Source organism: Myotis yumanensis, unplaced genomic scaffold (assembly GCF_028538775.1).
Source record: "Myotis yumanensis isolate MYYU_CA2020_CCGP unplaced genomic scaffold, mMyoYum1.0.hap1 SCAF_16, whole genome shotgun sequence".
Classification (NCBI taxonomy): domain Eukaryota; kingdom Metazoa; phylum Chordata; class Mammalia; order Chiroptera; family Vespertilionidae; genus Myotis; species Myotis yumanensis.
Window position 1 is genome coordinate 50,853,765 of NW_027223767.1, and position 23,931 is coordinate 50,877,695.

A 23,931-nucleotide genomic window follows, 5' to 3' on the forward strand; every position below is an offset into this window, starting at 1 on the left:
GTCACCCGACAGCAGACCCGGCAGCCACTGAGGAAGGGGCTGGTAGGGCAGAGAGGGGAGGAGGAACAGGGAGGGGGTCGTGGTGAGGCAGGGTGGGAACCCGGTGGGACGCCTGGCCACGTCCCCGGTAAGGGCACGCGCACAGTCACGGTGGGAGAGGCCCCAGCACTTAGCAGAGGCTGCGGTGGGAGATGGGGGTCCCGACAGCAGGGTAAGTCGGGGCCTGGGCCCTGAGCTGCAGAGAAGCAGGTGCTCAAGGGTGCGCCCCAGCCGGGCCAGGAACGCCCAAGGGGCACCTCATCCCCCGGGGAACCCGCCTGTGTGACCACCTCTGAACGGCACCAGGGCCTGGGCGCCTTGTCGATGGGTCTCTGGAGTGTGGGTGGGGCGCTCTGCAGGCAGGAGCCCACCCCAAGCTCGGCCCCTGTGCCCCAGGCTCGGCCCCTGTGCCCCAGGCTCGGCCCCCGTGCCCCAGGCTCGGCCCCCATGTCCCAGGCTCGGCCCCTGTGCCCCAGGCTCGGCCCCCGTGCCCCAGGCTCGGCCCCCGTGTCCCAGGCTCGGGCCCTGTGCCCCAGGCTCGGCCCCCATGCCCCAGGCTCGGCCCCCGTGTCCCAGGCTCGGGCCCTGTGTCGTTGGTGGTGCTGCGGGCGGCAGCCTCGCCCGGCCGGCCAGGCAGGCGGTCAGTGCAGCACCTGGTCCAGCTCGTACTTCTCACAGAAGCGGCTGGTGAAGGGGAAGCAGGTGAGGTGCTCGATCCAGGGCCAGTGGATGGGGTAGACGTAGAGCCAGACAACCAGCGAGGCGAAGAGGCCGGCGAAGACCAGCAGCGACACCAGGATGAGGGCGCGCTTGCGGTACTTGTCGCTGGTGCCGAAGGTGATGTAGGGCAGGAAGGCGAAGGCCAGCAGCAGGCCGCTGAGGAAGCCGAAGATGTGGGCGATGTTGTCGATCCAGGGCAGCAGGCCGCACACGAACAGGAAGAGCACCACGGCCGCCAGGTTGAGGAAGGCCTTCCAGGGCCGCTCCAGCAGCTGCCAGCTCTGGATCAGCTCCACGAAGAGGCAGGCCAGGAGGCCGAACTGCGACCCCGCCGGGCCCACCTGGGCAGGGAGGGGGGCGGCTCACTCCCAGGTACCAGGTGCGCAGGGAGCCCTGGCACCCGAGTCAGCCTGTTGGGGAGCCCGACCCAGGGGCCAGCTGGGGCCGCTGGACCTGGTACCTGGGAGTACTAGGCTGGGCTGCTCCCACCACCCTTTCAGCCGAAGGGCACCTTCCACGTGCCCGGTGCTCCGGGGGGGCGGGGGGGCGGACACTGGACAGGGCAGCCGCCTTAGGGTGAACGGGTCAAAACTGCCATTCCTGCCCGGCTGGTGTGGCTCAGTGGTTGAGTGTTGACCCATGAACCGAGAGGTCGCTGGTTCGATTCCCAGTCAGGGCACATCCCGGGGTTGCGGGCTTGATCCCCAGTGTGGGGCGCGCAGGAGGCAGCCGATTGATGATGTTTTTCTCTCATCGATGTTTCCATCTCTCTATCCCTCTCCCTTCCTCTCTCTCTAAAAATCAGTAAGAACATATTAAAAACAAACAAGAACTATGGTTCCTGTGGGTCAAGAATGGTCACACACTGGCAACTTCCTCTGGCTCTACCTACAGGTCTGTGACCTGGCAGCGGGCAGGGGTCATGAAGAACCGAAGCAGAGAGGAGGAACGGAGTGAGGGGCAGCGCAGAAAGGTCTTCTGGAGGTGCCATCTGAGCATGACTCAGGGACAAGCTCCCTCGCGCCCAGGATTAAGGGATCAGCCAATAAGCCTCCAGCTTAGCAGTTCATCCGCTGTTGAGCCCGGCAAGGGAGGGGCCGTGTGCCCTCCCCACCCCCCTGCCCCCACCGAGTCCCTACCTCTGCCCGGTACGGGAGGAAGATGGCGCTGGCGAGATTGCCGGTGATGCCGCTGAGGATGAAGATGATGGAGATGCGGTGCCAGCCGGCCAGCTTCTCCAGGTCCCGCAGGATGGTCATTTGGAAGACCACGGACACGAAGCAATGCACCAGGCTGGGGCGGGGGACAGGCATCAGCCTCCCCGTCTGCCACGGCTGCCAGCCAGGCACTCCGGGGAGGTGGGGCGGGAGGGCTGTGCCCTGGCCCAGGAGCCCCTCTGCGGGGGTCCAGGTGGGCAGCCCCTGCACCGTTCCAGGGGTGGTATCCCGGCGCCTTACCCGGCGTGGAGGAACAGAGACAGCCAGAGCCTGTAGAACTGGTCCGGGACCTCGGGGTTGAGAAAGGGCAGTAGTCCGCACACCTTGTCCAGGCAGTGCACCTGGGGGCGAGGAGGGGTCAGTGCCCGCGCCTGGCTGGGTCGGAGGCCCGGGTGTGGGGTGGGCAGAGCCGATACCCGCTGCAGGAGGGCACGTGTGAGGCCAGCTGCAGTAGCTGCCATGCACGGCTTCTCTTTGTGGAGGAGCAGGGGGGGGTAAAGAACTATGAATTTATTAGGTCAGCTGGAAAACCAGATGGGGCTGAGCCCCAAAATGGCATCAGCCTTTTTTTTTTTTTTCAATAAATATATTTTTATTGATTTCAGAGAGGAAGGGAGAAGGAGAGAGAGAAACATCAATGACGAGAGAGAATCATGGATCGGCTGCCTCCTGCACGCCCCACACTGGGGATGAAGCCCACAACCCGGGCCTGTGCCCTGACAGGAATCAAACCATGACCTCCTGGTTCACAGGTCGACGCTCAACCACTGAGCCACGCCGGCCCGGCAACGCCCAGTGTCTTGTGCCCAGAGTCCCACTGGGTCCCGCCAGGCCCCACCTCACCTGCGAGCAGAGCGTCGCCTCCTCGTGGAAATAGCCGTGCATGAACTCACAGTACTCCCGAGTGGTGATCTCACAGCTGGGGGGAGGGGGGGTGTCAGGGCCCGGAGTACCTGCCCACCTTGCCTGGCGCCAGTGCCTGGCCACAGCCAGCACTGCTAGTGGGAAGGCGGTGCCCCTCTGAGACCCGGCTCTGGGGAAGCGCCCCTTCGTCCTGCTCCCACCACAGGGGCCCCAGAGTGGACGAGGACATGAGGGCAGTGCGCAGGCGGGAGGCTCACCTGCCCTTGGTGCCGATGCAGCAGGGGCGGCCGCGGATCTGGCAGTCGATGTGCAGGAAGCCTGTGCTGTTGCTCCTGGCCTGCTCCGTGCAGATCTGCGGGGCACCGACCGGGTGGGTGGTGTGGCGGGAGCCCCTCCCCGCCCTTCCCAGACCACTCTCTGCCCCGGGTACTCACTGGCCACTTGGTAATGTCATCAGGCCAGATGTGGGCACCACTGGAGGCCGGCTCCTCGCAGGTCCTGGAGGGAGAGGCCAGAGGGGGGCAAAATGAGGGGCTGGGGCACCCACAGCCAACGTCCCTGTGGGGGGCACAGACAATGCGACCCTCAACCCCAACTTCTCAGACAGCCTGGGACTCTACCTGGGGTCCTGGTGGCACACGGCGCCTGACGTCCGCTTCTGGCCCAGATCGGACTTGTCCACGGGGGGCCCCGTGTCATCCTGCCACTTCACAAAAGTAGCCAAAGTCTCCTGGAGGAGGGAGGGGGCTGCTCAGGCCAGGACGGCCACACCCACCAGAGAGGTCAGGGGACCCACCAGGATCGGGCTCTTCCTGTTTCGCAGGACCCCACCCCTGGGTGACATTCTCAAGACCCGGCTTTCACTGGCTTGGGTTGGGGAGGGTGGCATCCTTCCAGTGCTGGGCCATGTGCAGGGTTGCATGAGGTCGGGAGGGCAGAGGAAGGAAGAGGGAATGTGGTCACTGCCCTTGAAGGGTCCCTCCCCCAGGCCAGGGCAGTGGACGTGGTGTAGGGCCCAGGGTGGATGGGGGCCCCGCCCCCACCGAGCAGTCCTTCCGCTGGGTCTGGATGCAGCCCGAGTGGTCATTCTGGACGCAGCAGCCTGAGTCCCGCTCCAGGTCTCGCTCCCGCAACACCAGCTGCTCGATCTGCTGGTCCTTCCGGATGCAGGGCGAGAACTTGGCTCCCAGGTGGATCAAGTCAATCTGTGTGTGTGTGTGTGGGGGGGGGGGGGGGGGGGAGGTAGGGGGGGGTGGAGTGAGCGCCCAGCTCTGTTGGGTGTCCCCTGATGAGGGGTTATGGGCCAGCCGACCCCTCCCTGCCCAGCTGGGGAGACAGGGCCCAGGGCTCCTGCTGAGATGCTGGCTGTCCCCTGGGCCCTCACCGAGCTGGGGCCGATCCAGAAGTTCTCCTGCTGCAGGTACTTCACGCTCTCGTACACACCTTTGTTCCTGAGCACCTGGGCAGGGGTGCAAGGAGGTGGAAGGAGGCGTCAGGGATTCCGTGCCAGGGCCGGCCCCCAGGAAAGGGCCAAGGGGCAAAGCAGTGGCCAATGCACCCTCCCACCTGAGCCAGTTGTTGCTGTGGGAGGCATTCAATGGCCCGCATCGCCTCTCGGGGGGCTGGGACCCCAGGATGGAACCCCACTTCCGCAGCCCAACTCACCAGCTGGGTGGTGACGTGCTGGGCAAAGCCCACGGGCGCGATGCCGTACGTGCAGATCACCAGCAGCGTGATGATGATGTGGACGAACGTCAGCCAGTAGGTGAAGTAGGGCCTGGGGCAGAGGCTGGGTCAGTACCCCGACGCTCAGCGCCCCTTGCTCCCCACCCTGCACTTCCACTCCCTTCCACTCATCCTTCACCAGCAGCTTCCAAAAGGCACCTCTACGCGCCTCTCTCCCAGCTCCCAACCCTTGGGTGGCTTCCCGCTCGCTGCCCTTGGATAGAGTCTAACATCGGCCCCTCCCACTGGTGGCAACGCCCTGCTGGACCCACCCACCTCCCAGGCTTCCTCTCCTCTTGCAGTTCCTGGCAGCCACAGGGCCTTTGCACATGCTGCTTCCTCTGTCAGGGAGGTTCGTTCCATTTCTCCTCAGCCAGCTAACTGCTGCTCATCCTGACCGCACCCCCAGCTGCTCCCTCCCGCTCTCCGGCCCCCTCCTCAGGACACTGGCCACACTTGTTATTACTTAGCGCTTTGTAATTTGGGATCGAATCTTTATTGGGTCACTGCCAATCGTCCACTCTGCGAGAACTGCCCCTCCCCATTCTCTGGCTTCCCCCAAGGTCTTTGCATGTGTCCCCCTCCCCCCCAAGTCCCCTCACTCATGGCTGGGGCTGGGGGTCTAACTGTCCCTCTGACCCACCCAGCCCTCCCTGCTGCATTCTGTCGGGGCTCCGTCGCAGGGCCTGCGGGCTGGCACTCAAAATGGATGCCGTTGACGGACCGCTGCCTGGGAGGCCGGGAAGTGGGGAGTCCCGGTGGGGAAGAGGCCCCTCCCAGCGCTCCCGGAGTGGACGGCCCAGGACGGCGCCCGCCACTCACCGGTGGCTGTCGAAGCTCTCCAGCTGCCGCTGCACCGTGCTGCTGATGCTGCGGCGGTAGCGGCGGTTCAGCCAGCTGCCCACCACGCCCAGGCCGTAGTGCCGCTTCTGCCGGTCGAAGGCAAAGTGCTTCACCTTGGAGGCGATGCGCTTGCCGCGCTTGGCCACCGGCACCGGGGTGCGGCCGTACTCCCTCCTGCTGGGACGGCGGCTCTCAGCCCAGTGCCACCTCACGCGGCCCAGGAGGGACCTGTGGTCTGGGGACCCCCCCCCCAAGATCCCCGGGCTCTGGGGAGTCCTTTCCCAGCTCTGCCACCTCCCTCCTCCTGCAGGAGGGGCCGCCCAGAACTCACAGAGAGACCTGCACCCCGTCGGGGGAGACGGGGGAGACGGGGGAGGCCGAGCGTGGGATCGCCCGGAAGCAGCTGGCGGAGAGTGGGGGAGACTCAAACACGTCGTCGGGCATGGAGCTCATTTCTTCCTGGGGGGGGGGGGGGGGGGGGGCGGACACACACAGAGGCAGCGTGAGGAGTCCTGGTCCCCAGTTCTGCCCCCACCGCTCAAGTCAAAGGCAGGCCAGGCAGGCGCGTCGGGAGGGAAGTGGAAGGTGCGTGTTGGCCCTGGCCATGACTTTTTTTTCTGGGGGACACCCTGCCCCACCCCCAGGTCCTCGCTCTGACAGAAAAACGGGGACCTAGGAGCGCCCCAAGATGGCACATCCATTCCAATGGGCCTTTGGGTCCCTCAGGGGGCTCCTGGCAGGGGATGGTCAGGGCCAGGTCACTCCGCCCAGCTCCCAGGCCACCCGGTCCCCTGCCCCGAGGGCCCGCGCCCCATGCTTGCCTTACTAAAAAACGAGGAGTCAAATGTGTCTGCCCCGTCGACTGCATCCTCCTCCAGGAAGCTGGGGTAGGCGAAGCTGCGCTTGACCACCCGGCACCGCGGCCCAGCGGCATCCAGCACCGAGCGCCCCTGTGCACAGGGCCGAGGCATGGGCATCAGGCCGGGTCGGGCGCCCCCAACACCAAAGGGACCGTCAAGCCCTCCCTCTGGGGATAGCGCCTCGAAGGTGCGATCAGCCCAGAGCACCGAGGGCCAGGAACACGGCACTGGCTTCATAGCCCTGGATGCATCATCCTTCCCCCACGGTTGGCCGCTGTCTTCTCTCTGGCCACCTCCTGTCCTCTGGCTTGGCAGCCAACACCCACCACTCGCCTTTATTCCCGAGACTCGTGCCATCTCTCCGAGGCCTGGCTCCTCGGCACGGCACACTCGGCCCTGCCCATCTTTCTGATCCCATCTCCTGCCATTGTAACTAAAACCACATGGACCCACCTGCTGCTCCCCCAAAGGCCACGCCCCCTCCTACCTCCGGGCCTTTGCATCGGCCTTTCCCTCTGTTGAGAATGCTGTTTCCGTCCCTGCTTTCCTGGCAAACTTTTCCTTATTTTTCTGGGCTCAGCTCAAGTGCCTTCCCTGACACCAGCCCTTCTCCTGGGCAAGCTGGGGCAGCTCCTGCTCCGGGCAGGCCCTCCGCTTATCACACCGAACGGTGCCCTCACCTGGGCTGGGCTCTCCCGGGCAGAGAACTGGCTCATTTCCCTCTGCAGCCCCCTTGCCCAGCACCATCAATGGGCTCAGTGAACGGGTGATGAGGGCTGACAGCACATTTCACTTCCTACTTTCCCAGCCCATCGGTGCAAAACCAGTTTCCCAAGCCAGAGAGCTGCAGGGGCGCAGGAGGGGATCGGGGGCTGGGACGTGGGCCCAGCTGCTGGGCTGCAGGCCCTCCCTCTGCCCAGGGGTCCCAGGCATCCATTGCCCTGGGCACAGAGGGAGGCGCCGAGATGGGCTCTTGGGGGCTGCTGTGGGGAGCGGGAGGGAGAGTGGGCAGAGGCAGGGCGGCCTCACCTTGAGGAGGGCAGAGGCAGCTTGAAAACTCATGTGGGCCACAGACATCCTCTTCCGGCGGGGCAGGTGGCCAGAGCGGACGCTGGTGAAGGAGGTGAGCGACAGGACCCCGGGGGTCAGTGGTGGGTGTGGGGCGTGGGGCCGGTCCACCTCGTCCGGGTGGCGGAAGGCCCGGCCTCGGGCCAGTGGGTCCACAATCTGGATGGGAGGGAGGCGGTGAGCAGAGCGGCCGGGCCCCTGGCGAAGCGCCCACCACCCGCCACCCGCTTGGCCAGATGGAGCCCACCTTGGGCATCTTGCAGGGCTTCGGAGACTCGGTGTCCTGGAAGGAAGGCACGTCCTGGCTGGGGAGCTCCAGGTCGCGCTGGCACGAGGCCTTGAGGCGGCCGTAGCGCACGCTGCAGTGGTGCAGGCTCCGGCGCTGCCAGTGCTGCCGCTCCAGCTCCCAGTCGCCGCTGACCCCGAACCACTGCGCGGTGCCCCTGCGGACGGAGGGGGCAGTGTGCGCGCGCACATGCACGGCCGCGAGGCTACGAGGACTAGCACAGGGCACGCGCGTGTGGAGGGGTAACGGGAGCTGACCGTGCCCACGTGTGCACAGGGGAAGCGATGTGAGAGTTGATGGCACACGTGTGCATGCAGCTGTGACGAGAGGTGACCTCGAATGTGTGAAGGGAGGGGACAGGTCGTGTGCATGTGCAGGGCGTGACCAGAGCTGACCAAGCACATGTGTGCACAGGGGAAGTGATGAGAGTTGATGGCACACATGTGTATGCAGAGAGTGACAAGGTGACAAGGCATGTGTGTAAAGAGTGGATGACAGGTGGCCGGGCATGTGTGCAGGGGGTGACAAGGTGAAGGGCACATGTATGCAGTGTCAGGGGCAGGTTCGGTCCCCGTGGCCAGAGGAGCAGAGGTGGAGAAGAGTCCAGAGCTTGAGGAGCGGGGCTGGGCCGGCCCCTGGGAGCCACTCTGAGCGTCAGTGGACACCCCAGCCCCTCGAACCCCTCAGAATCCACCTGTGACTATGCAGGCACATGCCCCTGTGCCCCAGCTTCCCACCTGCAACACGGTGTTAGACTCCCCGTCCACCCTGAGGGAGAGGCCGCTCACTAAGGCCAGCCTGCGCCTTCTAGAACGGGACACGGGACACGGGGACAGGCTGGGCAGGCGGGCGGGCGGGTGGCGTGCTCACTTGCGGATGCTCTGAGACAGGGAGGCCTGGCGGCGGAAGCCGGGGCGCTTCTCGGAGCCCTCGTGCCATCGTCCCCGGGGCTCCTGCAGGCTGACGCTCTTCAGGAAGGCGGGGTTCCTGGACCTCTGTGGGGGGCGGGAGGCCGCAGAGGGTGGGCGTGCGCATGCACGGAGCCCGGCTCCCGGCTCCCAACATGAAACCTCTGAGAACAAACCTCAGCCCCAACTTACACCCCCGAGCGGCTTTCATCCCGAGGGTCAAAATCACCGTTTTCTAATGTTTTTCAGAAAACCCCAGCGTGCATTCCCTGCCTCCTCACTCAGTGCTCCCCCGTCACGCCACGGCGCCCGGCCTGCCGCTGTGTGTTTGAAAGCACCCGTGGGTGAGCGGGCGGCACCAACACAGCCCCTTTATGCCCAGGCTGCGCCGAGCCCACGCTGCACCGAGCCCGTCTTCAATGAGCTCTTTATGGACCGGGGTCCAGCTGGTTGGAAACATTGATTCGTTTCTGTTCTCTCCGAGGAGCAGGCGCTGAGGTCAGGCTGCTGGGGCTGAGGACACACGTGCCCCTTCACCCAAGTCCCACCAGACAGCCCACGCCCCCCGGAAGGCCCGGGCGAGGAGATGGAAACAGCCAAGTCCCAGGTGGGACGGCCCAGCCTGTCCCCGGGACAGCAGCTCCCATTTACCGCCGTGAGGTGGCGCTCCCGAGCGCAGGGCCCACTCCCTGCGCTGTTTGGGGCTCGGACAGAGGGGCACAGGCCTAAGTCTGGGGCCACGCAGGCAGCTGTGCTGGGAACGGAGCCTCCTCCAGGAACTGGAACTGCCCGGGAGGTGTCCCCTGGGCACACCCGGCACCTGTGGCGGACGGGAGCCGGCCTCACCTGGGGCAGCATGCTGGCGTGCTCATCAGGGGCCGCGGTCTCGGGCGGCGGGATGGTGATGGACAGGTTGGGCGGCTTCCGGCTCTGCAGGCGGCTGCCGGACACAGAGGAGACGCTCTCGCCATTCTTGTCTGCGGAGGCCATGGTGGGCAGGCGGGCGGGGTGGCTGGAAAGGAGGTGGGGAGGGGGACACGGGTGTGTAGAGAACCAGAGGGGACATGGAGATCCAGGTGCCAGGGCGGGCAGCCCGGACTGAGAACCACCTGCCAAAAGTTGGTTCTAACCTAACCCCAGACACTAAGTCACAGGGCACAGACTGAATCCAGCTGAGTGGGGTTCGGCAAGCAGGTCTATTTCTGCCCGGCCGGGCGCGGCTCAGTGGTTGAGTGTCAACTTAGGGACCCAGAGGTCACGGTTCGATTCCCGGGCAGGGCACATGCCCGGGTTGTGGGCTCGATCCCAAGTGGGGGGCGTGCAGGAGGCAGGTGATCAGTGATTCTCATCATTGATGTTCCTCTCTCCCTCTCCCTTCCTCTCTGAAATCAATACAAACGTTTTTTTAAAGGTCTATTTCTGTCCCCCTTCATTTGCATTCCAAGCCAGTAGGGTCTGGGCAGTCCCCAACTCCCATCTCCGTCCACTTCTGGTCTCTGCTCAGGCAAGGACCACAGGCCGAGAGGAGCAGGACACAGGGTGCAGAGCTGCAGAGGTCGTGGCCGCCAGGGGGCCAGGCCCTGCCTTTGTCCCTGGGGCAGGGCCCGGGGGAGGACGAGGAGGCTGGGAGCCATCTGGTGACCGGTCCACAGCCGATGGCCCCGCACCGCTGGGAGGGAGGAAGTGGCGGCTCAGCCGAATTCTCAGACTCGAAAGACATCTGTCCCTGTCCCCCATGGCGGCCCGGTTCCTTTTTTCAAAGGTTAACTGAAACTGCCACCTGTCTGGGACCTTTTTCTTTTCACGGAGAAAAAATGTTCTATCTTTTTGGGTTTTTTTATTGATTTTTTACAGAGAGCAAGGGAGAGGGATAGAGAGTTAGAAACATCGATCAGCTGCCTCCTGCATACCCCCTACTGGGGATGTGCCTGCAACCAAGGTACATGCCCTTGACCGGAATCAAACATGGGACCCTTCAGTCCACAGGCCAACACTCTATCCACCGAGCCAAACCGGTTAGGGCAAAAATGTTCTATCTTAATGATACGAGTAATATATGTTCATTGCAAACAAAAAAAGAAAGAAAAAAAACTCGGAGGACGACATAGAGCCGAGTGAACTCGAGGCCCGCCTGTCGCCCGTCCTGCAGGAAGCTGCGTGCCTGTCCTTGCAGATCCCTCTGCACGGGGGACAGGACCCAGGCATGCACTCACACCGGTCCTGGGCAGCACTGTCCGTCAGCCACACAGACAGCTCCTTCCTGGCGACTGCAACGTCTCGCCGGGCGGAACACCCGAGGTTCCCTTGGCTCCAGATTGGTTACGATGCCATGTCACTCCGTGCTCAACGCTGTCCCAGGGTTTCCTGCTCTCACTTAAAACACAGCGCAGCCTCCTCCCCGGGAACTCTGGGCCCTGCGTGGCTCTGTCCCCACCCAGCCCACTCCCGCCCACGCAGCGGCCGGGGCCCCTCACTATCTCCCACCTGCCAAGCCCTTCAGGGAGGTGCTGGGGGGTCGTGGCCAAAAACACAGGCTGGAGCCGGGCGGCCTGGGCCTGAGGGGCACACAGACCTGCACTTGACTGCGGGTCACCCACGTCCTCGCCGACAGTGGGGGACTCACTTCCTCCCTCCTGAGCATCGCATGAGCGTGGCCCACAGGTGGCAACACTACGTATTGTTGACCATCAAGTAAACAGCGGGAAGTAGCCAGCACCATGGGGCACCCTCCCGGCTACCCAGCTTCCTACCTTCAGAGTGTGGGCTCAGCTCACGGCGTGCTGGGTCTGTCGCCGAGGCCTCCAGAGCATGTTCTAGCCCCTCCTCGCTCTGCAGGGATGTTCGGGGTCAGGCCTCAGCTGCATGGACAGGTGGGCGCATGCGTGTGGAGGTGGAGAGACAGACAGCCGCTCCAGGCCAGCGGGGCAGCTCCCCGGGCTCTCAGCCTAAAGCTTGGAGGAAAGGAAGGGCAGTGTTCAAACCACTGGAAGTGTTCTCATTGCTATAGCTGGGGTTCGTTCACATATCGGGGTGACATCCACCCAACGTAAAATGAAGCATGGAAAGGGGAATGAGCTCCGCCGGCGTGGCTCAGGGTTGAGCGTCGACCTATGAACCAGGAGGTCACGATTCGATTCCTGGGTCGGGACACATGCCTGGGTTATGGGCTCCATCCCCAGTAGAGGGGGTGCAGGAGAATCAGTGATTCTCTCTCATCATTGATGTTTCAATCTCTCTCCCCCTGTCCCTTCCTCTGTGAAATATATACATATATATATATATAATTTTAAAGAAAAGGGAGTAAGTGGGTGGCACCGTTGTCTCTGAGAAGTGCGGCTACACATACTCCTGCACAGCCGGGCAGCAGCGCACTTAAAGGAGAGCCCTGAGGACTGCGGGCGGGCAGGGTTGTCCTCAGTGCACCAGCCTTGCTGGCCTGCCCGGCATCATCCCGCTCTGTCCTCAACACCCCTGTCGGGGGACCATCATCATCGCTTCCGTTTGGTGGGTGGGGAACGGAGGCTCAGAGACGCTAAGTAACTCGCCCACGCTCAGCGCCAGGAAGGGGAGCAGCTGGGACGCACGTCGTCGCTCTGGCTGCAGGGCTCGAGGTCTCCTTGGGAAACGGGTGCCCCCACCCTCGCTAGAGCTGGGGTGCACTCAGGGCGGGAAGGCACCCTGTTGGGGAGACAATGGAGAATCCAGGCCACAGAAAATCCTGTCAGCATCTGAGCACTTTGCAAACTGTGGTCTCTAGAGGGCCCTGGGCACCCAGAGGAGCCCAGAGGCTGGGGTGGGTCTGGGCCCTCCTTTGAGTCACAGGACAGCACCCCTTCGCTCTACATAGTGGATCAGAGCCTCTGGTTCTGAACTCTGGGTGGGGAGGGGGCCCTGGGGAGGGACCCGAGGCAGAGCAGGGGCTCCAGACACTTCCTGCTTCTTTCAGGCCCGACCAGCAGACTCAGGCGTCCTCCTTCTCTACCCAAGCGCTGGGAGTCCTGAGCCCAGGCCCCAGGGCAGCCCAGGGCATGGAAGTCACGGGCAGTGGGCTCCTCAGTCCCGGGAGGCATGTGACGATGCCACTCGGAGCCCGCCCTGGGGACAGCTCCAAGACGACAGGCTCCCCTGGGCCCCGCATGGCAAGTCCCCCGGCCTGGCCTCCTTCGGGACCAGGGGGCAGAGAGAGGGCACGGGGTGAGCTGACCTGGGAAACAGGCGCCAAGAAGGGAGGCAGGCGGGCAGCAGAGGAAGACGGGGGTGCGTGGGGCTGCCAGGCCGAGCTCTGGTCAGGCCACCAAACAGGCAGGATCCTTCTGGAACTCAGAGCGACCACACCCCACCAGACACATCCTGGCCCGGCCCCCCAGCTCCCACCTCCTCTTATCTGAGGCCCAGCACCTGGCATGTCAGGCTCACGCCTACCTACCAGCTGCTTTAAGGAAAGTAAAATGTCACTTCCTCCAGGAGGCCTTCCCTGCCACCACCAGACAGAATCAACCTGCTTCTCGCCGGCTCCCGCAGGTCTGCCTACGTGTGAGTGTCCCCGCGGCCCTGGGCGGCACGGCCTGACAGCCAGCCAGCCTGAGAGCAGATGCGAGGGGCACATGCAAGGCGGCAGGTGGTCAGTCCACAGCCACCCTGGGCAGGAACGGTCACCCCCAGCCCTGCAGCCAGCCCGGGACTCGGCCTCCTCGGGAAGCTCCACTGTGTGCCTGGGCCCCGCCCGCTGTGACCGGGACCGAGGATGGAGGATGCTGTCCCAGATTGAGTCCCCGGTGGACGGCCTGTCTCCAACCCCAGCACAGCCCAGACTCCCAGCCAGCCCTCCCATCCCAAGGCCATACCACCCCGGCTGGGACCCCTGGCCCAGGACCCGCTGTGCTGCTGGCATCAGCGCCAACCTAAAGGGGGGGCAGGGAAGAGGGGAGGCAGGCACAACCCGAGGCTGAAGGACTGGAGGATGGGGCTGCCCCGGCAATCCTGGGGGTTCTGAGAAGGGAGCAGAGGCAGGGGTGGGGTACATTTTCTGGGGAGGAGTGTGGTACCTAGGAGAGCCACATACCCATCTTCACAGAGCAGTGCCAAGTCCTGGCCTGTGAGCCCCTCCCAGCCCCTTCCTTAGGGCTCAGGGGTGAGGGTCAGGGGGCGGCAGTGCAGGGGTGGCCACACCCACTCTGGACCCTGCAGAGCGGAGTCTAGGGCGTGGAGGAGCCGGCCACAGCCCGGGCAGAACAAGGGCTGGAGCTCCGGGAGCGCCCCGCCCACCACTTATCTCCTGCGCCCCAGAAGTGCTTGCTCACTGCAGGAAATTGTGACATCCTGGGACCAGGCTTCCTCCTGGCCCAGTCACATCCGCTGCTCTCAGACCCCTGCCGCAGCAGCTCCCAGCCACGATGGGAGGAGGGAGGTCTGAGGGCCTGTCCGCCTGGCTCAGGCCCTGCCACCTGCCTAAGCTGAGCCCGGACTCGGCGGGGCCTCCCAGAAAGGTCCTCAGCCCAGAGTCGTGAGGAGACTCCTAAGGAGCCTGGGGAGAGGGAGGGGGCTTAGGGTGGGGTCCAGCATGGGGTTGGGGGGTACAACACTCCAATCATCATGGGTTGAGGCCCCCCGCCCCCCCACCTCACGCCCAGCAGCCTAGGCCGGCGAGCAGCAGCCTCAGAAGCTGGTTTCCCCACTAAGGGCAGGGCTGGGCACTGCCAGGGACGCTCTGTCCAGACACATCACCAGGGCACACAGTCTCCCAGGGAGGTCCCGACAGCACCCCTGTGCATCCAGGCATGGTGCTGGGGGCCTCCCCACCCGCCTCCCTGTCTGCCCCCCCGCACCCTCTCCCACCCCCCGTGCCACCTGCACCAAGGAGTCTGGTTCCAGCCCCCTCCCCCTGGCTCTACCTGCCAGCCACCAACCCACACTAGCAGGTTCCAGAAGACGCCTCGGTCTTGCTAAAGGTGGGCGGAGTCTCCATCACCCCGAGGCTCTGAGGGCTTTGGGACCCAGGGCAGGGAGCCAGCAGCAGCAGCTCCGACCCCAGGCAGGTGATGAACAGGAGGGCTCCAACCCTCACCCTGCCTGTGGCCACAAATGGGGAGGGAGGGGCCCTTGGACAAGGGGCGAGCAGGCCCCTCCAGAGAGGAAAGAGGCGGCCATCAACCTCTAGGTGAGCAGGAAGCTGAGGGGCCTCCTGCAGGGAGGAGTGACTTCCAGCTGCCCCAGAGGCTGGGCGGCCCTGCCGGCCCCCCGCTGACTCACAGGATAGGGGGGGCCCCCCTGCGAGGAAGTGGCCGGTCTCCCTGCTTCCCTGCCACAGAAACCAAAACTCGACTTTCCCTCCCACAGCCCTTCTGGGAACCCGTCGTTTTTAGAAAGCTGCAAAGAGAAAGAGGAAGCGGCCCCCATGCGCCGCTGTGCACCCCCCAGCGAACCCCTGCCTCTCGGACCCACCACGCCCGGAAGGAGCAGCTCATGGCAAGGCTGTCCTACGCTGGTGTCCCTCCACGGGTCCCCACGCTGCCTGCACACCTCCCTGCCCGGCAAGAGGAGCGGGGACAGGATTTGGGAAGAGAAAGGGAAGGAAAGAAACTGTTCCAGTTGGTGGCTGAAACCCAATCATCAAAGTCAGACAGGCGGGGAGGGAAGGGACTCCTCCTCCTGGCAGGCACCCACGTCCCCAGAGGTGCCAGCAGCGCGCACACACACACATGTACACACACACACACACACACACACACGCACACACACCACCCTGCATGGGCATGGGCTTCAGCCACCGCCCAGTGGAGAGGAAAAATGGAAACACCTGCCATTTGTGCCAGACCCACGCCCCCGGGGACCGGTCCCGCTCACCGACACCTGCCCAGAGAGCCCCCTAGGTCACCCCACCCCTGAAGGGCTTTGCTCAAACTCAGCTTGGAAGACACAACTTGGAGAGGCAGCCTCAGGTGCTTGGTGACCCACCAGCCTTTTCCCATCAGACCCAGGTTCTGGGCACCCCGAGACCCGGTTAGAGTGGCTTGGGTGGCGTGGCCGACCACAGACACGGGAAGCGGTGTTGGGTTCCAGGGTGCTGCCAAGGGCAGAGTGTGAGTGTGTGGGGGTGGGGAGGGGCTGCCCTGTTCTCGAGCAGAGGAGACCCCAAGAGCGCTCTGCACACCCATCGCCATCTCAGGATCACGCCCCCCAGCTTCCCCCACCCCCGCCGTGGGGCTGGCAGAGGTGTGAATGCCCATCCTCTCGGGGCTCCTTGGGTCCAGGAAGCTGGCTGAGCTGGAGCACCCGAGCCACGTGTGCCCGCGTCCTAAGATGATGCAGCTGCCGGGAACACGGGGCGGGCACCATTGGAAGTGAGAGTGTGCCAGGTGTCCCTAAGTGGACACAGTGCTGGGCTCACCATGGTGCCCACCCAGATGCCCCTCTGGGACTCTCTGGACTCCCTGACACCCAGGTGTGACTAGGCTGTTCCCAGATACGACCCCTCTCAGTACCCAGCACGGGGCTGTCTGTGTTTGCAATGGAGGAGTCCACCCATCTTCCAACCTCCCCGCTGTGGCCTGGCTCCAGACCGTGAAAGCACTGTCCAAATGGGCAGACAGTCTTAGGCTCAGCCCTAAATGCTGTGTGATCTTGGATAAGCCACTTAACATCTCTGAGCCTCAGTGTGTATGTTTAAAATGCTGAGCATCCCCAGGTGCCCTGGTCACCATCAGCTAGGAGATATATATATATATATATATGTTTTTTTAATTGATGTTAGAGAGTGGGGGGTGGGGGGGGGAGAAACATCGATCGGCTGCCTCCTGTACCCCCCCGACTGGGGATCAAGCCCACACAACTGGGGCATGTGCCCTGACTGGGAATCGAACCAGCGACCTTCCAGTGCACAGGACGATGCTCAACCAACTGAGCCACATGGGCCAGGGCAGCGAGGCCATACTTCACAGAGAGGTGAGCCCCTGTGAGCCCCTGGTCCAGATCACTGAGCCAGAGGTGGGGCTTTGAGCTGCTGGGCCCTGCACTGGGACACACTCAGGAAGGTGCCCATGCCCCTCAGCAGGGCAAACACTTCTCAGCTCGTAAACAGTCATTACAGAGCTAATAAACCCAGAGCTAATAAGCTGGATTCCCAGAACTCTGTCCTGGGGCTTGCTGTTTCCCTGGGCTGCTGGGGCATCCGGGCACTTGACACAGGCCCATCCAGGCCACTCACACCAGAGGGACTTCAAAACCTACCTACTCGTCACTCCCCCCACCCCTTCCTTTGGGGCAGCATGGGTTGAGGAATGATGGCTGGGGAGGCGGGGGGGGGGGGGGGGGGGGGGGGGGCGGGGGGAGCTGGAGACAGGGCTCAAACCCCGCCTTGGCCGCCTACTGTGCTGGGAAACTTTGGGCAAGTTACCACATCGGAGCCTCAGTTTTCTCTGCTGTGAAATGGGATGATGCGCCCGCGCCAGGAATGCAGTAGAGATGACATGAGATCATGAATGTACCGCGCCTGGTACCCTGTGGACGGCCAGTAATTGGAATTCTGGCTGACCTCTGCCACCATCACTCACTTGGTCTCTATAGCTGAGCCAAGAGCCCCGAGCAGCCCTGATCCCGTTATCTGGACGGCTCCCTCACCAGGTCCCAGTGTGGCTGGGAAACTGACAGGTGGGGAAACTGAGGCTCAGAGCGGTTAAGTCACCTGTCCAAGGTCCCACAGTTAGGAGGTGGTGGGGCTGTGATGCCCCCACATTCTGCAGCCTCCTGTCACCCAAGAACCGGTGAGACAACGTGGCAAAACAATAGGCACAGTGGTGAGAGCAGCCGCTCCCACCCCCTCAAGCAGAAATGACATCACCCACGCCTTCTCCTCTATGAAAGGGCCCTCACAGCCTCTCACCTGTCCTATCTCATTATCTTCCTCAGCTGATAAGGTCTGACCCTAGTTCCTAGTCCTGCTCCAGCAGATCCCCCACCTGCGCTTCCAGGCCTTCCAGGGCCAGGGGAGAGGCATGTTGGTGCGGGGGGGGGGGGGGGACACACACACACCCGGCCAGGGAAAAGAGGCTTCTTGCCGGGGCCTGGGGGCAGGACCACCTAAGGATGCTCCACGCATGGGCTCCAGGGCCACAGGTGGGAAGCAGAGAAAACCAAGGTTGTGGGCAGCTTGCCCTGCGCTGGGCCCGGGAGCAGAGCTGAGCTGAGCGTCTCCACCTCCATGACATTCTCCCCCCCACCCCCCCAACACCATCATGACACACAGGCTGGCAGGCGGGGAAGCCCCGGGCGGGGTGGCAGTTCACGCCTGGCCTAGATCGAAACCCATCCTCAGTGCCCTTGGTCTACATGGCACCCCCGCCCTCCCACCCAGACTGGCCACTTGTACAGACAGCACCAGCACTGCCATTCTGGGCCCTGTTCCCAGCCAGTCCCCCCACAGCCCGAGAGGCACGGGCTCCGTCACCACCCGTCTGATCCCGTTATCCTGACGGCTCCCTCGCCAGGTCCGTGTGGCTGGGCACCGGCCCAAGGCTTTCTGCGAACCATCGCTGCAATCCTCACTGCCACCCTCCCACGGACTACTGCTACCCACTGTACAGGTGGGGAAACTGAGGCAGCTATTGAAGTGACCCCACCCTGCTGACCACACTCTCCTAGACCCCTGCCCATCGCTTCCCACCACCCTCCAGGCCAGTGTCTCTGATCTGCCCACCCAGCTCCAACCACTTTGGGGGGTGGGGGTGGCTAGAACATCCTTCCTGCCAGCAGCTTTGGAATTGCAAATGACTGGCCCTGGGGGACCCCAGAGGGGATGGGGATGGCGGCTCTCTGTGCGTATGTCCCTGAAGAGGACAAGAAAAGGTGAGTTTTTCTTTACGCCCCGTCTAACTCACACGGGGCGGGTCTAACTCACACTGGGTGGCGACAGTCACTTCATGGCCGTCTGGGGAAGCCCTCGGTTTCCCTGAAGAGGGGCAGGCAGGGCTCCTCCTCCTGGCCCGTGTCCTGCAAGCTGCCTCCCTGGCAGCCTGGCCGCCCGGTCACCAGGCCAGGTCAGCCTGCACTCTGGGAGGGCGCTGACGTCCCGCCACCCCGCCCCCAGCCTGGCTCAGCAGGACGGGAAACTGGGAGCAGACGCGAGCATGAGCTCACACTGGAAATCCCCAAGGGTGGCCAGGACAACATGGAGGCCTGCTCCAAAGTGGGTGGCCCAGGGACCCACGGGGCTGTGCAGGGAGGAGAGGCAGCCAGGCAGCCGGGAGAGGACATCCCCCCTGATATTTTGGGGTGAGGCGGCCTCATGTCCCCACTGCTCACCCCGACCCAGAGGGAAGCGCCGGGTCACTTGGAAGTGAGCAGGTCCATGCACGCTCAGACACACCCGGCTTCTTCCTGCTCCGTCTGGAGTCTAGTCTGGGCTGAGTTTACAAGCAGGTGGACAGGAGCCCTGCGGAGCGGCCACGGCGGTGCCCGGGCTCTGACCACAGTTAAAGCACCGCTACTGGCCCAGAGCCAGACTCGGACCCCGGGGCCTCTGCAAGGGATTTGGGGGTGATCTGTCCCTCCTCTTAGAGCAGTGGTTCTCAACCTTCCGGCCCTTTAAATACAGTTCCTCATGTTGTGACCCCCAACCATAAAATTATTTTCGTTGCTACTTCATAACTGTAATGTTGCTACTGTTATGAATCGTCATGTAAATATCTGATATGCAGGATGGTCTTAGGCGACCCCTGTGAAAGGGTCGTTCGACCGCCAGAGGGGTCGCGACCCACAGGTTGAGAACCGCTGTCTTAGAGGAAGCGAGTCCAGTCCCATCCTGGGCAGAGTGTGTAAATCGCCAGGCAGAGCTGCAGCTCAGAAATGAGTCACCGGGCGGTCTGTTTACAGGCCTGCGGCACAGGAGTTAGGACCCGGCCTGGGAAAGGGCGGCGGGTTCAAGGTTGCGCTCCACCGCTTGCTTCCGGAACAGCTTGGTGCAGGCCTCAGTGCTGCCTGAGCCTCGAGAGGCACAGGACAGATGGGGCCACTACTGCGGTGTCTTCGTTTTACTAAAAAGACGGGAGTCTCACTCCAGCCTTTTAAAGTTAAAAGACCATAAATAAATAAATAAAGTTAACAGACCAAAAACCACCACCACCACCACCACCACAATAAAAAAAAAAAACTCCACCAAAAAGGCAGAAGTCAAACCAGAAACTGCCACCTGTCCTCTCACCCTACGGGGTCCCAGGGTCCAGGAGTGAACGAGACAAGAGGCCATGGATACTGCCAGGAAGTGGGAGGAGGGCAGCGAGGGCAGTGGGGTGGCGTGGCCTGGCACCTGGGCATGGGTGGCTGCTTCGTCCCATCCTGCCCTGGGAATGCCCCCTGCCCCGATCCCTGAAGCACATTCCTGGAGCCCAACTCAAACAATTCAGTCATCTCTGCCATCCCTGCAGGGCAGCCCCCTGCCTGTGGCTGGTGGCCGCCATCTCTCACTGTGGCTCTGCTGACACTACGAGTGGGGAGGGAGGGCCTTGCTCTCCTGGCCCGGCCTCTGGTCTAGCCACAGTGGAACCTTTTACTGCTGGAGGGAAGCAGACTCGGGAGCCACGAGGAATCAGGAGCCTGGATATACCCCTTGGGTGTTACTTTCCCGGCATAAATACTGGGAGAGTTAGGTGTGAGTTCAGAAGGGAAAATGCCAGCAGGTCAATGGCATCAGGCGTCCATGCCTGTGTCAGCAACTCAGCTTTGGGAAAATCTGCAAACAGAGCTCATACCCGGGGCATGGGAGCTCCTGTGTGGGGGAGGCTGTGCTAGGGGGATGTCTTTCAGGCCCCCTCCCTGCCCCTGGTCTCAGCTCCTCCCAACAGCGCCCAGACCTACTTCCTGCAGGGCCCATGGTTTGAGCAGGAAGAGGCAGGCTTCTGGCACCAAAGGCAGCCTCCTGCGAGGGGAATAACTGCCCTCCGTACCTCGCATCTCATTTAGGTTTATTCCAAGTTCTTCCCCCAAACCTCCCGGGAAACTGAGGCAGGGAGGGGCAGACAATGAGAAGGACAGGCATACCTCGAAGTACTGCAGGCTGGGTCCCAGAGCACTGCACTGAAGCCAGCTGTGATCTTTTTGCTGGTGGCGGGTCTTGGCTTCAATTTGTAAAAAAAAAAAAAACCACACCTCTGCGGGGCGAAATAAAACGAGGCATGCCTGTTACTGGATGGACCAGGTGCTGCGGGAGGATTTCTCAACCCGCGCACAGCACTAGGCCTTTTTGAGTCACGTGATTCTTTGTCGCGGGGCCTGTGGGATGTCCAGCCGCACCCCTGGCCTCTACCCACTAGATGTCCAAGAGCAACAACACTCGCCCGCTTCCCCTGAGCTGTGACGACCAAAACGTTTTTGAGAAATTGCCCAATATCCCCTAGCTGGTAAAATGGCTGAGAGCCGCAAGCTTCACTTTCCACTTCTCCCCCTGTCCTAGCTAGAGAGTGAGTGACAGAAACATAACACGGACGCTGGGCTCACGTTTACCAGCAAATGTCACACACGGGGCCACCTGGGAAACAGCAGGCAGTGCAGGGCGGGGTCAGTCCCGCAAGCCTCACCCTTCCGACACTCCAACCCCACGCCTGCTCCGGAGTCGTTCACGCCGGTTAGGCAGGGGCTGAGGCCTGGGCGCCCCTCCGCCCTGGGGTGGGCACATTTGCCCCCGAGGGGGCTTCTCCCTCTCTAATCTAACCCTAAAAGAGGGCACCAACCTTTGCAAGGCCCTCAGTCCAGAAGTCAAGACCCCGGTGCCCATTTTCTGAGCTCCGGTCCAGCCTGGCAGAGCGCGCCCACCCTCCCACACCTGCTTCCACCTCGGCGCGGGCAGCTCGCCCCAGAGGGAGGGGCGCGGAGGATCTGGGTCGAAGGCGGGAGTGCGCGGTGCTGCCCCGGGGCGGTCCCTTCTCTCCCACCAGGGGCTCTAAACTTCTGCCCACGCGTCAGGGGACCCTTGGCCCGGGGATCCCTTAGGCGTCGGGTCCGAGCTGAGCCCCAGGGGCTCGCAGACCTGGTCCCGCAGCCCCGTCCGAGTCCAGCACCGACCTCTGGCGCCCGGCTTGGCCCACGTGGGGCCCGAGAGCTCCGCAGGGCGGGCCCCCTCGCCAGCCGCGCACCACCGCCCCAGGGCGGGCTCGGGCGCGACACCGCGGACCCTTCCGGCGCCTGAGGTCCTGCGGCCGAGCCCGGTCCCACCTGTCGCGCGTGCTCACCTCCCGGCGGCCCCACTGGTACGGACGCGGCTCCGCGCCGCGCAGCCGAGCAGCTGGGCCGCGGCTTCTGGGGGCGGGGCCCCGGCGCCCCGCCTCTTCCCTACCTGCGCGGGGCGGTGGGCGGCACCCGGGGGCGGGGCCTAGTCATGGGGGCGGGACCTGTGTCGTGGGGGCGGGACCTGGGGCGGGACCTAGCCGTGGGGGCGGAGCCCCGCCTGCCCTCACCACCCGCGGTGTCCTCTGCGGCTCGGTGCCCCGGCGCCAGCCCCACCGCGCTCTGCCCAGCGGGGTCCCGGCCCGGCGTCTCCCGGGCGTCGTCCTCCCCTCATAATCGTATAAAGAGCATCATCTAGGTCTGAACTGCCTCCTTCACGTCGCGCCCAAGAAAACCCCCTCCCATAACAGCCGCCTCCCGTCTCCCCTCCGTCCCCCGCCCCATTCCCAGGCCAAATGGGCCTGCTCCCCGGAACCTCTTAGCCCTCGCCCTTTCCCTGAAACCCCAAATCCCGCTCCCGCCCCCGGACGCTTCTCTGATCCGATCTCGGCCACTGCTCCCGCGCAGCTGCAGACAGCGAACGCGCCCTCCTCCGCATCCTCCGGGCGAAGGCCGGGTCTCGCCCAACTTCTCCCGCCCCCACCCGCCCGGCTCCCAGCCCGGAGCGGCGCTGACAGCCGCGCGCAGAGTGCTGGCCGCGGGGACGACCGCGCTGGATGCTTCGGGGACTGGGGGGGTGGGGGAGGCAGGGGGTGTCTCTGGAGAGGCTATAGAAATAAGCATTAAGGCAGACAGACCTACGTAAAAGCTACGTTGCCTCTGGGCCGACGACACTGAGCCTCCCCAAGGGGCAGCAGCATCTTGGCTCACACGGAGCCTGCAGTGGACGCAGAGATTTTGGCGGCGGCCTGGGGAGTGGGGATGGGGGTCCCTCGGAGCCACTTCTTAATTTGCAAAGGAGCGAAGCCTGCCCGGCCTTCTCACGTGTGGGCGATGGGGTGCCATGAAAAGCACCCGTGAAACTGTTGTTAGTTAATGGGGTTCTTCCCAGGGGCTCCGAGTTCAGATCCCGCCCCCGCCACTTGCCACCTGTGCGTGCTCCCTTCCTGCTCCGTGAACTGAGGGTAGCAACAGGGCTGGCCTCTTGGAGGAGGCCCCGAAGGGCACGGGCTCCAGCATCACTGGGAGCGGCTGCTGCGGTTACTATTGCTATTGTTGTTACTATTATCACCTGCATCCTTCCGGCTCTCCGCCTGGGAAACCGGGCTCCTGACCTTCCTCTGCCACAGTGTCGCCCCCAGCCCTGTTGCTCCAGGCGGGAGGGGGGCCTGCGGGGGCACTGCTCCCCTCTCCCCCCCCTCACCCCACACCGCATCTGCCCAGCAGTCAGGGCCCAGAGGCAGGAACGGGACCTGACCAACTCCCTGCAGCTGGCTGGGTGCGAGCAGAAGAAGGCAGGGGTGCATGGTGCGGGCTGACCCCCACTCGCCCCAGGTCACCCTTGGCCTGGGTCGGGGAACACCTAGTCTAGCCTCCCCCTCCTGGCTGGACAAACAACCATGAAGGTGCGTGTGGAGGGGGGCACAGCCGGTGGGACTGGGACAATTCCAAGGCCCGGATGCCCCTCTCTCAGCCCCGGCCAGGTGGACAGAGAGTTGGGGTTCGGACTAAAGGATCCCAGGTTAGATTCCGGCCAAGGGCAAGGGCTCAATCCCCCCCAGTAGGGGGCGTGCAGGAGGCAGCCAATCAAGGATTCTCTCTCATTGGTGTTTCTATCTCCTGTCCTCTTTGAAATCAATATAAAATATACATTTTAAAAATAAGAAAAAAAGAATATTTTTTTTAAAAAGAAAAGAAAAATTGGGCCTGCGAGGAGGAGGAAGGAAGGCGGAGGAGGGGTGAGGCGTCTGGAGCTGTGGAGACTGTTGGTCTCAGGGGGCGCCAAATCCTTCTCGGGTGGGAGGTTAATAATTGGAAAGAGGGGGGTTCCTGACTGTGGGGACAGTCCAGAGAAAGGCGCTTCTCCTGCTGCTCCCCATACCCCGGGCCTTGGGTGGGGGGGGCCAGAGAAAATGCAGGGCCCTGGGGTGCCGTGGGGCGCAGGGAAGACCATGACCAGGGCCTGTGTGCAAAGCGCTGGCTCTCTACGGGGAGATGGAAGCACACAGCCCTGGGCCCTTCCCCGATCT

At 63.5% G+C, this 23,931-nt stretch overlaps 1 protein-coding gene across 4 annotated transcripts; it reads right to left on the minus strand.

The window, feature by feature from the left end:
• Positions 1-510: 510 nt before the first annotated feature.
• RHBDF2 (rhomboid 5 homolog 2) lies at positions 511-21,763 on the minus strand. Of its 4 annotated transcripts, XM_070394059.1 has the most exons (20): positions 21,250-21,402; positions 20,561-20,670; positions 11,281-11,481; positions 9,377-9,542; positions 8,493-8,617; positions 7,584-7,779; positions 7,298-7,495; positions 6,230-6,358; positions 5,740-5,867; positions 5,388-5,582; positions 4,506-4,617; positions 4,225-4,299; positions 3,884-4,045; positions 3,461-3,570; positions 3,275-3,338; positions 3,098-3,192; positions 2,820-2,895; positions 2,217-2,317; positions 1,899-2,052; positions 511-1,100 (listed from the first exon to the last, which is right to left on the minus strand). In XM_070394059.1, the coding sequence occupies exons 4-20, from the start codon at positions 9,518-9,520 to the stop codon at positions 681-683; spliced, it is 2,484 nt and encodes an 827-aa protein (XP_070250160.1). In that variant the 5' UTR covers positions 9,521-9,542; positions 11,281-11,481; positions 20,561-20,670; positions 21,250-21,402; the 3' UTR covers positions 511-680. The 4 variants fall into 4 exon arrangements, with proteins under 4 accessions (XP_070250160.1, XP_070250162.1, XP_070250161.1 ...); XM_070394061.1 differs by lacking the exons at positions 20,561-20,670; positions 21,250-21,402 and adding an exon at positions 21,748-21,763; XM_070394060.1 differs by lacking the exon at positions 21,250-21,402 and having other exon boundaries at positions 20,561-20,954.
• Between the last annotated feature and the right edge of the window lie 2,168 nt (positions 21,764-23,931).

Bases quoted from the DNA above. Each gene is read 5' to 3' on its own strand.
- RHBDF2 (XM_070394058.1), bottom strand. From the start codon at position 8,132: ATGCCCGGCCACCTGTCATCCACTCTTTACACACATGCCTTGTCACCT. The intron at 5,868-6,229 runs GCAAGCATGGGG...CCCCCCCCCCAG, and splicing joins ACTCCTCGTTTTTTAGTAAG to GAAGAAATGAGCTCCATGCC. The intron at 1,101-1,898 runs GTAGGGACTCGG...CTCCCTGCCCAG, and splicing joins TCCTCCCGTACCGGGCAGAG to GTGGGCCCGGCGGGGTCGCA.